This window comes from Salmo trutta, chromosome 21, assembly GCF_901001165.1.
Source record: "Salmo trutta chromosome 21, fSalTru1.1, whole genome shotgun sequence".
NCBI classification, from domain to species: Eukaryota; Metazoa; Chordata; class Actinopteri; order Salmoniformes; family Salmonidae; genus Salmo; species Salmo trutta.
The window spans coordinates 40,866,083-40,882,098 of NC_042977.1; the positions used below are offsets into that span (position 1 = coordinate 40,866,083).

General features: G+C 45.9%; 1 protein-coding gene across 3 annotated transcripts in view; it reads right to left on the reverse strand.

Annotated features, from left to right (window-relative positions):
- The window catches only part of LOC115157447 (calmodulin-regulated spectrin-associated protein 2), a 67,062-nt gene that overhangs the window by 1,174 nt on the left and 49,872 nt on the right, over window positions 1–16,016 (reverse strand). The window contains exons 7-20 of one of the 3 annotated variants that reach the window (XM_029705704.1): window positions 12,285–12,375; window positions 12,012–12,108; window positions 11,817–11,839; window positions 11,312–11,684; window positions 10,515–11,172; window positions 10,290–10,430; window positions 9,713–9,941; window positions 9,204–9,384; window positions 8,274–8,931; window positions 6,287–6,423; window positions 5,782–5,990; window positions 3,790–3,886; window positions 3,375–3,455; window positions 2–186 (exon numbers count right to left, since the gene is read on the reverse strand). In XM_029705704.1, the coding sequence (XP_029561564.1) occupies window positions 2–186; window positions 3,375–3,455; window positions 3,790–3,886; window positions 5,782–5,990; window positions 6,287–6,423; window positions 8,274–8,931; window positions 9,204–9,384; window positions 9,713–9,941; window positions 10,290–10,430; window positions 10,515–11,172; window positions 11,312–11,684; window positions 11,817–11,839; window positions 12,012–12,108; window positions 12,285–12,375 (3,160 nt within the window). The remainder of the gene's footprint in view (window position 1; window positions 187–3,374; window positions 3,456–3,789; window positions 3,887–5,781; window positions 5,991–6,286; window positions 6,424–8,273; window positions 8,932–9,203; window positions 9,385–9,712; window positions 9,942–10,289; window positions 10,431–10,514; window positions 11,173–11,311; window positions 11,685–11,816; window positions 11,840–12,011; window positions 12,109–12,284; window positions 12,376–16,016) is intronic. The other 2 variants (XM_029705706.1, XM_029705705.1) reach the window with 2 other exon arrangements.

The window sequence follows — 16,016 nt, forward strand, 5'->3', positions numbered from 1 at the left end:
CCTGTGTACTCTTGGTTGGAGGGAGTGGAGGAGGTTGTGGACTCGTTCTCCCAGTCCTTCTCTCCGTTACGAGATGGGCAGGATGACAGATTGCCCTCTGCAGAGTCTGGCCTCGCAGAGTCTGGCCTCGCAGAGTCTGGCCTCGCAGAGTCTGGCATCGCAGAGTCTGGCATCGCAGAGTCTGGCCTAGGGATGTACACACACACACAAACAGTACATTGACACACACACGCAGACACACACACACACATGAACAAGAAAACACACATTCCAGAACACACAGAATAACAGACACACACAGACACGTTCACAAAAAACAGAGACCGACAGAGACAGACACAGAGAGACAGACAGACATAGAGACACACATATAGAGACAGACACAGAGACAAAAACACAGACATATACAGAGACAAACACAGAGAGACAAAGAGAGACAACAGACAGACATAGAGAAACAGGGTCAGACACTGTGACACAGTTCTCCCAAGCAGCCCTCCCTGTTCCCTCCTATTAGATCCTGCACAGTGATCTCTCCATGGCTGGGGTCAGATCAGAAGCATGTGCAGTGGAGCAAAGCAAAGCTAGAGTTCAGTCCTACATTCTGGCTGCTAGGATATTGAGGAGAGACTGCAGTAGGCTACAGCAGCTTTAGGCAACAGTACAGTAACAAGACGCACAGTATCCCACTGCAGCAGGCAGCCTCATGTCCCAGGCCCAGGCTCAGTCATGTCCTGGTTGGGGTTAGGGTTAAGGAGTCCGCATGCTTTCCTGATGAAACAGTTCTGTAGAGTTTGTGTATATATTATGATGACATTTTGTGACGTTTTTGTTTGTTTTTGGACTTCGGTGAGGTTTTTTCGGCTGTCTGGAGGCAAGCCGAAGTTCGGAGCCGAAGTCTACGCTGCTTTGTCAGTGATTGGTCAACAGTAGGGATTCTTCAACAATGTTTTTGTTGTCATTCGACAAGAGATGACTCGTTTTCATTGAAAAATATTGCAACAAACATCTTAGTTAGATGTAAAATTGCGTGACTAAGATCTCCTCGGAAAAATACGTCAAAATTAATGATAGATTTATTGAGTTCTTAGATTCATTCTGACTATTTTGAGGAAGTGTATGGCTATGGCGTCTCAAAATGGACACACAGTACTATTGCCGTTTTTATATCATTTTTCAAGTGAAGGTCTTTTAAGGAAGTATGCGAGCACACTCGTTCGGTTTGGCTAGGCGCCAGCCGAACTGAGGCACGCTGACGCCTTTAGTGTGTAACCTAGCTTGAAGTCTCTGCGTACAAAACAAAGGGACTGGGATCATTGTGATGTGATTCTGAGGGACAGCTGTGATTCAGTGAGCCTGGCCGTGGGAGTCAGTGCCTGGGACGGGAAAGCGCCTGCCTGCTGCAGCTTGGATGGCTCTGGGTCTAGTATATAGAGGCAACAAGAACACACATCAGCTAAATCATGGAGCAGCTAGTCTGGAGCAGCTATCATGGAGCAGCTAGTCTGGAGCAGTCATCATGGAGCAGCTAGTCTGGAGCAGGTATTATGGAGCAGTTATCATGAAGTAGCTAGTCTGGAGCAGTTATCATGGAGCAGCTAGTCTGGAGCAGGTATTATGGAGCAGTTATCATGAAGTAGCTAGTCTGGAGCAGTTATCATGGAGCAGCTAGTCTGGAGCAGGTATTATGGAGCAGTTATCATGGAGCAGCTAGTCTGGAGCAGACATCATGGAGCAGCTAGTCTGGAACAGTTATCATGGAGCAGCTAGTCTGGAGCAGGTATTATGGAGCAGTTATCATGAAGTAGCTAGTCTGGAGCAGCTATCATGGAGCAGCTAGTCTGGAGCAGTCATCATGGAGCAGCTAGTCTGAAACAGGTATTATGGAGCAGCTAGTCTGGAGCAGCTATCATGGAGCAGCTAGTCTGGAGCAGTCATCATGGAGCAGCTAGTCTGGAGCAGGTATTATGGAGCAGTTATCATGAAGTAGCTAGTCTGGAGCAGTCATCATGGAGCAGCTAGTCTGAAACAGGTATTATGGAGCAGCTAGTCTGGAGCAGCTAGTCTGGAGCAGCTATCATGGAGCAGCTAGTCTGGAGCAGTCATCATGGAGCAGCTAGTCTGGAGCAGGTATTATGGAGCAGTTATCATGAAGTAGCTAGTCTGGAGCAGTCATCATGGAGCAGCTAGTCAAACAGGTATTATGGAGCAGCTAGTCTGGAGCAGTTATCATGGAGCAGCTATTATGGAGCAGCTATTATGGAGCAGCTAGTTTGGATTAGTTATCATGGAGCAGCTATCATGGAGCAGTTAGTCTGGATTAGTTATCATTGAGCAGCTATCATGGAGCAGTTAGTCTGGATTAGTTATCATGGAGCAGCTAGTCTGGATTAGTTATCATGGAGCACTTATCATGAAACAGCTAGTCTGGAGCAACTATCATGAAGCAGTTATCATGGCGCAGCTAGTCTGGAGCAGTTATCATGGAGCAGCTAGTCTGGAGCTGTTATCATGGAGCAGCTAGTCTGGAGCAGTTATCATGAAACAGCTAGTCTGGAGCAGTTATCATGGAGCAGTTATCATGAATAAGCTAGTCTGGAGCAGTTATCATTGAGCAGTTATCATGAAGCAGCTAGTCTGGAGCAGTTATCATGGAGCAGCTATCATGAAGCAGCTAGTCTGGAGCAGTTATCATGGAGCAGCTATCATGAAACAGCTAGTCTGGAGCAGTTATCATGGAGCAGTTATCATGAATAAGCTAGTCTGGAGCAGTTATCATGGAGCAGTTATCATGAAACAGCTAGTCTGGAGCAGTTATCATGGAGCAGTTATCATGAAGCAGCTAGTCTGGAGCAGTTATCATGGAGCAGCCTCAGAGCAGTGAGTGCTACAGCAGAGAAAGAGCAAAGTCGGTGAGGCATAAAGCAGAGCGGAGGCAGGAAGCTAAAGGCATCATGTATGAATTGAGGCAGAAGCAGCTGTGGTACTGAGGGGAATGATTCTGCTGTTTTAAAGTAGGTAATTGGTCATCACTTAACTGATACAGCATGAACGTGAAATAACATATATTATCAATCAAATGTATTTTATATAGCTCTTTTTACATTAAAAACATATGGATGTGTTCTCTATGTCTCAGTTCATACTTAGAATTGATGTTTGTATACTGTATGTGTCTTGCTCAAACATTATCAAAACATATATGTGAGTTCTTTAAATATTCTGTCAGATGGGGAATTTTTTTGCAAAGATATTACCTCAAGTAAAAATGGAATTGATTGATCAATCTGGTCTGTGATGCAGCAGCAGAAACATAAAAGCTAGATAAAAGTCTAGGCCCTCGGCTGATCTAGAGAGGCAGGGGCCTTACTAACCTTCCCTTTCTCTCTTTGGGAGAGCTTAAAAAGAAAGAGATATGGCCTCTCACAGTGCCTAGTTTACTGCTTCTGGGGGGTCTGTGCAAAACAGAGGGGAAACAGAGAGGAGAAGAGGAATAGAGCGAGGAGGAGGAGAGAGAGAGAGGAAGATTAAGATGCAGAGGTTAAGATGCAGAATGAAAACAATTTTGGTTGCATTACATAGACAAGTCATAAGACACATTAATGTCCTCTTGAAGGAGTATTCAAGCTCTTGATGCTCTGTAAGGCCTTTGTTGTATTGTAGCCAGCCTGGGTGCCAGTTTGTTTGTGCTTAACTCAACTTCTTTGAGATTGTCATGCCAAAAGAGTTGGCTAAAGCAGGAACAGGATAACTGTACGGTCTTTTTAATCAGCCAATAGCTGACCTCACCTGGGGGTCCTCTTATCTCCCGCGTTGCTGTCGTTGTCGGCCAGGTTGAGGGAGGCCAGGGACATGCTGGAGACTGAGAACCCACGCGGTCGAGTACCTGGACGAGGTAAACACAGAAGACATGTTTGAGTGTGTACTAAATACACATCTACAGTCCCTTTGGAAAGTATTGAGACCCCTTGACTTTTTCCACATTTTGTTACGTTACAGCTTCTAAAATGTATTAAATGTTTTTCCCCCTCATCAATCTACACACAGACCCTTTACTCAGTACTTTGTTGAAGCATCTTTGGCAGCGATTACAGCCTTGGGTCTTCTTGGGTATGACGCTACAAGCTTGACACACCTGTATTTGGGGAGTTTCTCCCATTCTTCTCTGCAGATCCTCTCAAGCTCTGTCAGGTTGGATGGGAGTGTTGCTGCACAGCTATTTTCAGGTCTCTTCAGAGATGTTCGATCAGGTTCAAGTCTGGGCTATGGCTGGGCCACTCAAGGACATTCAGACACTCCTGTGTTGTCTTGGCTGTGTGCTTTGGGTTATTGTCCTGTTGGAAGGTGAACCTTCGCCCCAGTCTGAGGTCTTGAGCGTTCTGGAGCAGGTTTTCATCAAGGATCTCTCTGTACTTTGCTCTGTTCATCTTTGCCTCGATCCTGACTAGTCTCCAAGTCCCTGCCGCTGAAAAACATCCCCACAGCATGATGCTGCCACAAACATGCTTCATCGTAGGGATGGTGCCAAGTTTCCTCCAGATGTGACGCTTGGCATTCAGGCCAAAGAGTTCAATCATGGTTTCATCAGACCAGAGAATCTTGTTTCTCATGGTCTGAGAGTCTGTAGGTGCCTTTTGACAAACTCCAAGCGGGCTGTCATGTGCCTTTTACTGAGGAGTGGCTTCCGTCTGGCCACTCTACCATAAAGGCCTGATTGGTAGAGTGCTGCAGAGATGGTTGTCCTTCTGGAAGGTTCTCCCATCTCCACAGAGGAACTCTGGAGCTATGTCAGAGTGAACATTGGGTTCTTGATCACCTCCCTGACCAAGGCCCTTCTCCCCCGAAGGTTCAGTTTGGCCGGGAGGCCAGCTCTAGGAAGAGTCTTGGTGGTTCCAAACTTCTTCCATTTCAGAATGATGGAGGCCAATGTGTTCTTTGGGACCTTCAATGCTGCATACATTTTTCTGTACCCTTCCCCAGGTCTGTGCCTCGACACAATCATGTCTTGGAGCTCTACAGACAATTCCTTCGACCTCATGGCTTGGTTTTTGCTCTGACATGCACTGTCAACTGTGGCATCTTATATAGACAGGTGTGTGCCTTTCCAAGTCATGTACAATCAATTTGTAGAAACGTCTCAAGGATTATCAATGGAAACAGGATGCCCCTGAGCTCAATTTCACATCTCATAGCAAAGGATCTGAATACTTATGTAAATAAGGTATCTGTTTTTTTGTTTAAATAAATACAAAAAAAATGTAAAAACCTATTTTCGCTTTGTCTATGCCCTTAAGAAAAGTGGATTCCAATCAAGTTGTAGAAACATCTCAAGGATGATCAATGGAAACAGGATGCACCTGAGCTCAATTTTGCATCTCATAGCAAAGGATCTGAATACTTATGTAAATAAGGTATCTGTTGTTTTGTTTGAATACATTCTTTATTTATTTTTTTAAACCTATTTTCACTTTGTCTGTGCACTTGAGAAAGACACTTAACCTAATTTGCTCCAGGGGTGCCGTACTACTATTGCTGACCCTGTAAAACAACACATTTCCCTGCACCTATACGGTGAATGTAACAACACAAAAATGTATTCAATTAATGTGTTGGTCCCCACAAGGAAAAAGGCTATTTTAGAGTTAGGGGTTAGATTTAGGGTTAGTTTTAGGGTTAAGGAAAATAGGATTTTGGGAATACATTTTTGGATCTCCACAAGGATAGTAAAACAAACACGTGTGTGAATCTATTTGTATACTATTTGTAGTATGTGTGTGTTACCCGTGGCTCTGACAGGGGGCTTGGGTGACTCCATGACGTCCCTGTGGATGGATTTGGGGCGTGGCTTCTTTTTAAGACTTCCATGGCGGGGCCTGACATCCATATCCTCCACCTGCTTCAAATGCTTCCTCCTCATGTACTCGTTCTTTATGTAATCTTTCCTTTGCTTTTCATCCTCTCGCTTCTGCTGCTCCTCCTCTGCTTTCAGCCTGGGGAAAAGGGAGAAAAGAGATGAAGCTTCAATACTTCTGTGGGATTACCAAATAAGAGAAGTTACTAAGGGGCAGATTTTCACTGACTACATTCCAAGTGGAAGTTAAGATTCACCCCTCAATGAATAAAAGAGAAGTAGCTTGGGTCTGAAACCAACCCCGAACGGTAGTTTTCAGACTAGCTAATAGCAGTTTTCAGTCCCCTTAAAGGTAGTCTTCAGACATCCTAAGGGTAGTTTTCAGACCAGGCATAAGAGTAGAAAGGGTACAAGGCCTTGAAGGTGCAGACTGACCGTGCTTCCTCCTTCCTCTGCTCCTGCTCCAGCTCCTGCTGCTGTTTCTTCTCCTGTGTCTCCTTCTCTCTCCTCAGCCTCTTCTCCAGCAGAGCAGCCCTCTTCACCGCCATGTCCTCCTCTCCCTTCCCATCGTCCTGGAGGGGTATGGGGTGGACACAGGGTCAGAAATAGGTTTGCAAACATTTCAGAATTTAAATGGCTGCCATGTTGACACCAAAGTTCTACTTAGAGTGAAAATTGTAATCTTCTTGTCATGGAACGTTTGGTGCCGACATGAAGGCTAGTTTACAGAACTTTGTTTTTTTGTAGCTCCAGAGACTAAATGAGATCAGACAGCATTGTCACATCCTCTCACTTCAAAGATCACTCATTAAGATCAGTCAAATGTATGTCAGGGGGAATTCAGGCATCCATTCCATCATGTCAGATGCATATGACCAATTTTAACCAGTTGGAGTGCAGTGGTGGCTAGATTCTTTTTTTTACTGGGATAAGGACATTTGTGCTTCTACATCTGCATTGCTTGCTGTCTGGGTTTTATGCTGGGTATCTGTATAGCACTTTGACAACTGCTCATGTAAAAAGGGCTTTATAAAATAAATGTGATTGATTGATTGAGTTGTGTCTGTTGAAAGTTGATTGTAGCTTCCAGAAAATACACTGAGTAGCTGTTAGCTATCCAGTCTGTTTGCAATCCCATCTGCAGTGGTATACTGTACAGTAGCTCCATTCTCCTAGCCTAGCTCTGTTGGCTCCATTCTCCTAGCATAGCTCTGTTGGCTCCATTCTCCTAGCCTAGCTCTGTTGGCTCCATTCTCCTAGCCTAGCTCTGTTGGCTACATTCTCCTAGCCTAGCTCTGTTGGCTCCATTCTCCTAGCCTAGCTCTGTTGGCTACATTCTCCTAGCCTAGCTCTGTTGGCTCCATTCTCCTAGCCTAGCTCTGTTGGCTCCATTCTCCTAGCCTAGCTCTGTTGGCTACATTCTCCTAGCCTAGCTCTGTTGGCTACATTCTCCTAGCCTAGCTCTGTTGGCTACATTCTCCTAGCCTAGCTCTGTTGGCTCCATTCTCCTAGCATAGCTCTGTTGGCTACATTCTCCTAGCCTAGCTCTGTTGGCTACATTCTCCTAGCATAGCTCTGTTGGCTACATTCTCCTAGCCTAGCTCTGTTGGCTACATTCTCCTAGCATAGCTCTGTTGGCTCCATTCTCCTAGCCTAGCTCTGTTGGCTCCATTCTCCTAGCCTAGCTCTGTTGGCTACATTCTCCTAGCATAGCTCTGTTGGCTCCATTCTCCTAGCATAGCTCTGTTGGCTCCATTCTCCTAGCCTAGCTCTGTTGGCTCCATTCTCCTAGCCTAGCTCTGTTGGCTCCATTCTCCTAGCCTAGCTCTGTTGGCTCCATTCTCCTAGCCTAGCTCTGTTGGCTCCATTCTCCTAGCCTAGCTCTGTTGGCTCCATTCTCCTGGCATAGCTCTGTTGGCTCCATTCTCCTAGCATAGCTCTGTTGGCTCCATTCTCCTAGCATAGCTCTGTTGGCTCCATTCTCCTAGCCTAGCTCTGTTGGCTCCATTCTCCTAGCCTAGCTCTGTTGGCTACATTCTCCTAGCATAGCTCTGTTGGCTCCATTCTCCTAGCATAGCTCTGTTGGCTCCATTCTCCTAGCCTAGCTCAGCGGTCTACTACTCTAGCATTACTAGGTGAGCGGTTTCATTCTTTGACCTAGATACTGTACACACAATTACTGTCCCAGACCCAGAAGAAGTCATGGTTCATGAGTCATCCCATAGTTCATGTTGTGCCAGACACACAGTTCTGCATGAACATTATACTGTCCTGTTGCTTTTACATTGCTTACACTGTACACGTAACTTTAATATTTTATGATTATAACAAAAATGGATCAATGAACGCATTCAACATTTTAGAGTCGTAACATGCTAAATACAGTACTTGTACAGTCATCTCACAATTCTGAAATTCCTACCTTGTAGAAGAACCCACAGCACATTTTCTGGTCCTCTCCGTACAGCTCTCCACTCGTCTCCAGACCCTGTCCTCCCAGAGGCTTCAGTGCGGACATTGGTACTTCTACCAGGTCTCTACTGGGCTGGGACAGCACCTCTGCCAACTTCTTCGTCCTTCCATCTCTCCTCTCCTCCTTCCTGTCCTGCTCTCTCCCTTTAGTGGGCGAGGAGGGATGAGCGCATGCACTCCTTATCCCCACCTCTGCTACCTCTGGCTGTGTCTCAGGTTGCTCATTTTGGTTCTGGGGCTCCTCTGCTCCCCCTGGGGCCCCTCTCTCCTTGCCCTCTTCTGTGGCCCCAGGACCCTCATCATGTCCCAGGTAGGCAAAGGAGGTGACCTGGGTCTGGCTCGGGGAGAAGCGTCGTAGCCTGGGCAGACTGTCCACGGACGTGGGGGTGTTGAGCATCCGTCTTAAGGGGGTTACCTTGAGCTCGCTGGGGTGTGGGGTACGGGGGGTGTGAGGGGTGCTGGCGTGGAAGGAGGCTGGTCGGCGCTTGAGGCCGCCAGGGGAACGGTGGGGGGCGCGGGGGGAACCACCAGCAGAGGACAGGATGGGGGACAGGGACCCCACGGACCCCCGGCCGGCTACGCTGTTGCGCCGGAGCTCCCGTAGCTGCCTGTAGAGAGAGTAGAAATGTGGAATTACATTTTAATCATCATAATAGTATTGCGATAAATGATGTTACCACAATTAATGAATGATGACACATGGTTTTAGTCTAAATATCATGCCATTCTAATGTACCATTTATGTCTATTGATTATTATACCTGTGTGTGTGTGTGTGTGTGTGTGTGTGTGTGTGTGTGTGTGTGTGTGTGTGTGTGTGTGTGTGTGTGTGTGTGTGTGTGTGTGTGTGTGTGTGTGTGTGTGTGTGTGTCAGTGGTACCTGTGTGGTGAGGGCGCTGGAGGAGGTATGACCCAGGACTGTTGCAGTTCCCTCATGGCCATGATCCTGTCCTGCTGCTGAGCCAGCCGCTGCATCTCTGTCTGCAGGAATCCCAGGGATGTGTTCAGCCTCTCGATGGAGCTGGTGTACTCAGCCAGGTCCACCTCTCCAGCCACTAACCCTGGAGCAAGACACAGCGGACACGTCTACTTTATAAGGTGGGTATCACATGTATAAAACAGTACACATCCTGAAGTATGACTGCTCTCTAGCCTGGCCCTCTATCATTTTGTAAAACTGGTCAATGGTCATTGTCGAGACAAAACTGGCAACAGCACAAACAGAGATGGGACCAGGCTAGATTTTATTGAACCTTTATTTTGAACCTTTATTTTTTATTTTGAGTCAAAGCTGAGACCAAGATGTCTTTTTCAGATGCTCCAAAGAGTGGAAAATTAAAGTACATGACAAAGTTGTTGATTTGATCAGGAGCTATAGTGGTGACCCACCTGCACCCTCCTCGCAGGGGGACTTGGGAGCGGCTCCATCGGGCTTGCACCTCTCCGCCTGGCCCAGACTGCCTGACGGGGTGAGAAGGGGGTCTGGGGAGGATTTGTCCAGGTCTGGGCCCCCAGGGATGGGGCTGGTGGGAGAGGGGGTTATCCCTTTCCGTCTCACCACGTTGAGGAAGGCTGTCCGGCCCATCTTCTGACGATGCCGGGTGAACGCTGCCTCCACCTGAAACAGTGACAAAAATGGTTGATTATTTCAGCACATTTTTTATAACCAATGAACATGCTGGCTTGGTATCCTAAATTATCCAACAAGATGATGGTTCAAATGAAGTGATTTCTGATTGATTAGGTTTGATAACCAACTCTAATCATTTGATTGGACTGCTCCTTAAAAAACCCTAGTAGACCATTGTTTTGTTTTTTGTCTGACACAATACCCAATCACCTAAGTAAATGGTGCACTACTTTTGACCAGAGCCCTATGGAAATAGGGAATAGGAACTCTTAGGGAATAGGATGCCATTTCAGTCGCCGAAGGGAAGACGCTCTCAGAAGCTGAACTAGCCTATACCTTCTTCTTCTGGGCCTCGATGGCTCTGCGTTTCTCCTCCAGCTTCATCTTCAGGTGCACCATCTCTGACGACAGCAGATGGGTGTGGTCTCTGGGAGAGGGTGTGGCCGGGCTCCGGGCTGGGTGGGCGGGGCTTGAGCCCTGTGAGGGTCAGAGAGAGAGAGAAACACAGAGTAGGAAAAGGGAGTTGAGAGAATAGATCAGAGAGACAGTTTCTCTACTGACCTCAGGTGTGGCAGTTTGTGTGGGGGGCGTGTTCGGAACATTGAGCTCGGAGCTCTCGGGGGTGGTCCCTCCACTGCTCCGTCCCTCAAGCTTACGAAACTTCTGCTCGGCGAAGCTGGTCATGCGAACCACGCCTCCGCCTGAACCGCCAGAGGACGAGGCAGGGCTGGGCACATGGGACAAGGGGGCGGGGGGCACCGAGCTGGGGCATGGGCTGCTCCTCTCTCCCCTGTCTCCGTTCCTCACCCCCCTCTCTCCATCCCCCTCTGGTAGGGGACAGGATCGGGTCATAGCCTCATAGTCAGGGTCTATATCAGAGTAGTCCCTGAGGGAAGAGTTGTCCTCCTCCAAACTCTCCTGGATGTCCTCCGTCCTCACGTGGATCCCTGTGTCCACCTCATCCGTAGAGGCTGAGTTGGGGTCGGCCTCGTCCGCCCGGGCCTTAGCCGATCCTGGGTAGTCATCAGGGTCGTCGCCTGGGCCTGGAGGTTCGGCTCCATCATGTAGGAAGAAGCCGTTGGCCCCGGGCCCCAGGCTGCTGTGGGGTCTCTCTGTGTCGTGGATGATCTTCAGGGCCTCCTCGATGCTGGGCGGGGTCGACGGGCTGACGGGGCCACTGCCGCCCTTGCCGTTCTCTGGGAGAACGCCATTGGAATATCTAGATTACCAGACATGTATGATAATTTATTAGACACTTATTCATAGCATATAACAGTTAACATGTATGTAACATATTTACATTCAGTATGTGTCCCCCGTGCAGACATTAAAACCCACAACAGATCCATCAGACGTACTCGCTCTGGTTCCTGTGTGGCTGAGTCTGCCCACGCCCCAGTGCTTTATGGGAGTTGTAGTTAAGTGAGTCCCTGTCGTAGTCCTCCTCAGGTATGTGTCCGGCACTGCAACCCTGACCGTTAACGCTGACCGGCTGAAAGGGGAGTTGGTGCCTCATACCCCCACGAGGTGTGTGGTGAACTTTGAGCCCCCCCAGGCCCTCTGTGCTGGCAGAGCGGGTCATGCCTCGGAGGGAAGGACCCCGACAGGGAGGGGCGCTTGGGTCCCCGTCCAGAGGAATCTCAAAGGAGATGCCTCGAGACCGTCTCTCCTTAGGCCACGTCCCCACACAGCCGTCCACATAGGACATGGACGACGACCTCTTGATCACACCTGCCAGGAACAAGGAAAATGATTAGCTTGACTCACACAGATTATCAGTAGTAATTAAGAGTCTTCAGCCAGATAAGATAAAGGAGTGTTTGTGATTCTGAGGAGAGGGGTCGGTAGTTCCTGTGTTCTTACCTGAAGCAGAGTCTGGTTGAAGCCTGAGAGAGCGAGAGTGAGAGAGCAAGAGAGAGAATTTTACGATAAAGCTCAAGAGCATACCTCCTGTAACTGCTAAGTTGAACTATGCTGGACCTTTCACAACATTGTTCAATAAGAGAAAATGAAATAACTACAGGTGATTATATTTCTCCACTCAATATTAATTCATACCTGTCGTGTTTTGGGCTGTCAGGTCTGTCCCCAAAGTCCTTTTTGGCTGGGCTACACATAGGACCCATAGTCCTGGATGAATGAGCAGGATCACCGGCTGGGTACAAACAAACACCAATCATTCTTCAGGATTCTCAAGTTAATAAAGGTATGTGACGTGATCTGAGTTCTGGTCAAAACTGAAATATAATGTGATATGCAAATGAGGTTGATTTATCTTCATAATCCCAACCATCATCATCCTTTTTGGCTTTCACACACCAATATCCTTACCTTGTGGGTCAAAGACTCTGGGCTGTACAAACGAAGGCTTCACCACTTCAAACCACCAGAACAGCTCTGCCATAAACACCAGGTAGTTGTTCTGCAACAGGACAAAACACAGCATAAACACCAGGTAGTTCTGCAACAGGACAAAACACAGCATAAACACCAGGTAGTTGTTCTGCAACAGGACAAAACACACCGTAAACACCAGGTAGTTGTTCTGCAACAAGACAAAACACACCATAAACACCAGGTAGTTACTCTGCAGCAGGACAAAACACACCATAAACACCAGGTAGTTGTTCTGCAACAGGACAAAACACACCATAACCACCAGGTAGTTACTCTGCAACAGGACAAAACACACCATAACCACCAGGTAGTTGTTCTGCAACAGGACAAAACACACCATAAACACCAGGTAGTTACTCTGCAGCAGGACAAAACACACCATAACCACCAGGTAGTTGTTCTGCAACAGGACAAAACACACCATAACCACCAGGTAGTTGTTCTGCAACAGGACAAAACACACCATAACCACCAGGTAGTTACTCTGCAACAGGACAAAACACACCATCAACACCAGGTAGTTGTTCTGCAACAGGACAAAACACACCATAACCACCAGGTAGTTGTTCTGCAACAGGACAAAACACACCATAACCACCAGGTAGTTACTCTGCAACAGGACAAAACACACACACACACACACACACACACACACACACGAGTTAGATAGGGGGAAAGGAAATGTAATACATCCAAATAACTGCATTTGTCCAGAAGGTGTCTCTGTTGAGACAAGTCACAGATGAGGCAACATACTGTATGGTGGCTAGTAGATCAATGATGAGGTCAGGGATAGCAGGTAAAGCTGCCTCCCAGCTACCCTGGTTGCTAAGTAACTGAGTGTGGGTGTGTGTGTTATTGGCAGCCTCAGATTTCACCGTTACCTCAACATCTAGTGTATAGTGGAGAAAACTGATATATATTAGAGAGTGCCATAGACACACACAACACAGAGTATAATACGGCTTCATTCCTTTAATGATTTAAATGGTAGAAACAGACGAGCTCTGGAGACCTCCATCCAAGAGTTATTTATTTGTTGAGCGCATTTTCACCCACTTCTTTTGACTGGGCCTCTATCTCTATGGAATGGAGGGTCTTCATTGACCAGAACCTCCCCGCAAACTAAGACTGGACTGCAGATTTCAAAACATTGTTGCTTGGATATTCCCATCTGGATTGTCAAGAGCTTTTGGACATTGAATTGAGTTTAGAGTGTAGGACACCCACCCACACTGTGGTGGTCTGGTTAGGGGTTATGGTTAGGGGTTATGGTTAGGGGTTATGTAGGACACCCACCCACACTGTGGTGGTCTGGTTAGGGGTTATGTAGGACACCCACCCACACTGTGGTGGTCTGGTTAGGGGTTATGTAGGACACCCACCCACACTGTGGTGGTCTGGTTAGGGGTTATGGTTAGGGGTTATGGTTAGGGGTTATGGTTAGGGGTTATGGTTAGGGGTTATGTAGGACACCCACCCACACTGTGGTGGTCTGGTTAGGGGTTATGGTTAGGGGTTATGGTTAGGGGTTATGGTTAGGGGTTATGTAGGACACCCACCCACACTGTGGTGGTCTGGTTAGGGGTTATGGTTAGGGGTTATGGTTAGGGGTTATGGAGAAAGTTTGACCAGTAGTAGTGAGTTAGCTCCATGCCAGGGCCTTTAGCTGCTCTTCAGGACCAGTTCTCTCACTCTCTGCCCCTCCCTGAGACGCTTGTAGCACTGTGACCAGTCTATACCCACCCAGTGGTGCATGGTGTGTGTGTGTTCTAGCAGTCTATAACCACATTACATGGTTACATTACATGGTTACAATACATGGTTACACTGCATGGTTACAATACATGGTTACATTACATGGTTACATTATATGGTTACATTACATGGTTACATTACATGGTTACAATACATGGTTACACTGCATGGTTACAATACATGGTTACATTACATGGTTACAATGCATGGTTACATTACATGGTTACATTGCATGGTTACAATACATGGTTACATTACATGGTTACATTACATGGTTACAATACATGGTTACAATACATGGTTACAATACATGGTTACACTGCATGGTTACAATACATGGTTACATTACATGGTTACAATGCATGGTTACATTACATGGTTACATTGCATGGTTACAATACATGGTTACATTACATGGTTACAATACATGGTTACAATACATGGTTACAATACATGGTTACACTGCATGGTTACATTACATGGTTACATTACATGGTTACAATACATGGTTACAATACATGGTTACATTACATGGTTACATTACATGGTTACAATACATGGTTACAATACATGGTTACATTACATGGTTACATTACATGGTTACATAACATGGTTACAATACATGGTTACATTACATGGTTACAATACATGGTTACATTACATGGTTACATTACATGGTTACATTACATGGTTACAATTCATGGTTACAATACATGATTACAATACATGGATACATTACATGGTTACATTACATGGTTACATTACATGGTTACATAACATGGTTACAATACATGGTTACATTACATGGTTACATTACATGTTTACATAACACATTCTGTATGAATGAGCAATAAATCAGAACTCATTCTGTATGAATGAGCAGTAAATCAGAACTCATTCTGTATGAATGAGTAGTAAATCAGAACTCATTCTGTATGAATGAGCAGGAAATCAGAACTCATTCTGTATGAATGAGCAGGAAATCAGAACTCATTATGTGTTATTTGTAGCACATAAATAATCAACAGTACTGTCATCCTCTGATAGAAAAGGGCAAAACAACAGAGGCAGGGAGAGGCAGGGAGAGGCAGGGAGAGACAGGGAGAGACAGGGAGAGACAGGCACAGAGAAAATAGCATGCCACTTCTCTCTAAGCAGCCTCTGTCTGTCTGTCTTAAGGGGAGAGCTTGGCTAGCTAAAGGGTCCTGTCTGTTTTGGAATAGCAACACACACACACACCAACGCTTATTTGACTTCGCGGAACAATCAGTATGGCAACATGGGCCCCTCCTACACAAACACACACACACACCCAAATCATTACTAACCCTAACTCTATGTATCATTACCAACTCTATGTATCATTACTAACTAACTCTATGTATCATTACTAACTCTGTATCATAACTAACTCTATGTATCATGACCAACTCTATGTATCATTACTAACCCTAACTCTATGTATCATTATTAACTAACTCTATGTATCATTACTAACTAACTCTATGTATCATTACTAACTAACTCTATGTATCATTACCAACTCTATATCATTACTAACTAACTCTATGTATCATTATTAACTAACTCTATGTATCATTATTAACTAACTCTATGTATCATTACTAACTCTATGTATCATTACTAACTAACTCTATGTATCATTACCAACTCTATGTATCATTACCAACTCTATGTATCATTACTAACTAACTCTATGTATCATTATTAACTAACTCTATGTATGATTATTAACTCTATGTATCATTACTAACTAACTCTGTATCATTACTAACTAACTCTATGTATCATTACTAACTAACTCTATGTATCATTACTAACTAACTCTATGTCTCATTACTAACTAACTCTATGTATCATTACTAACTAACTCTATGTATCATTACT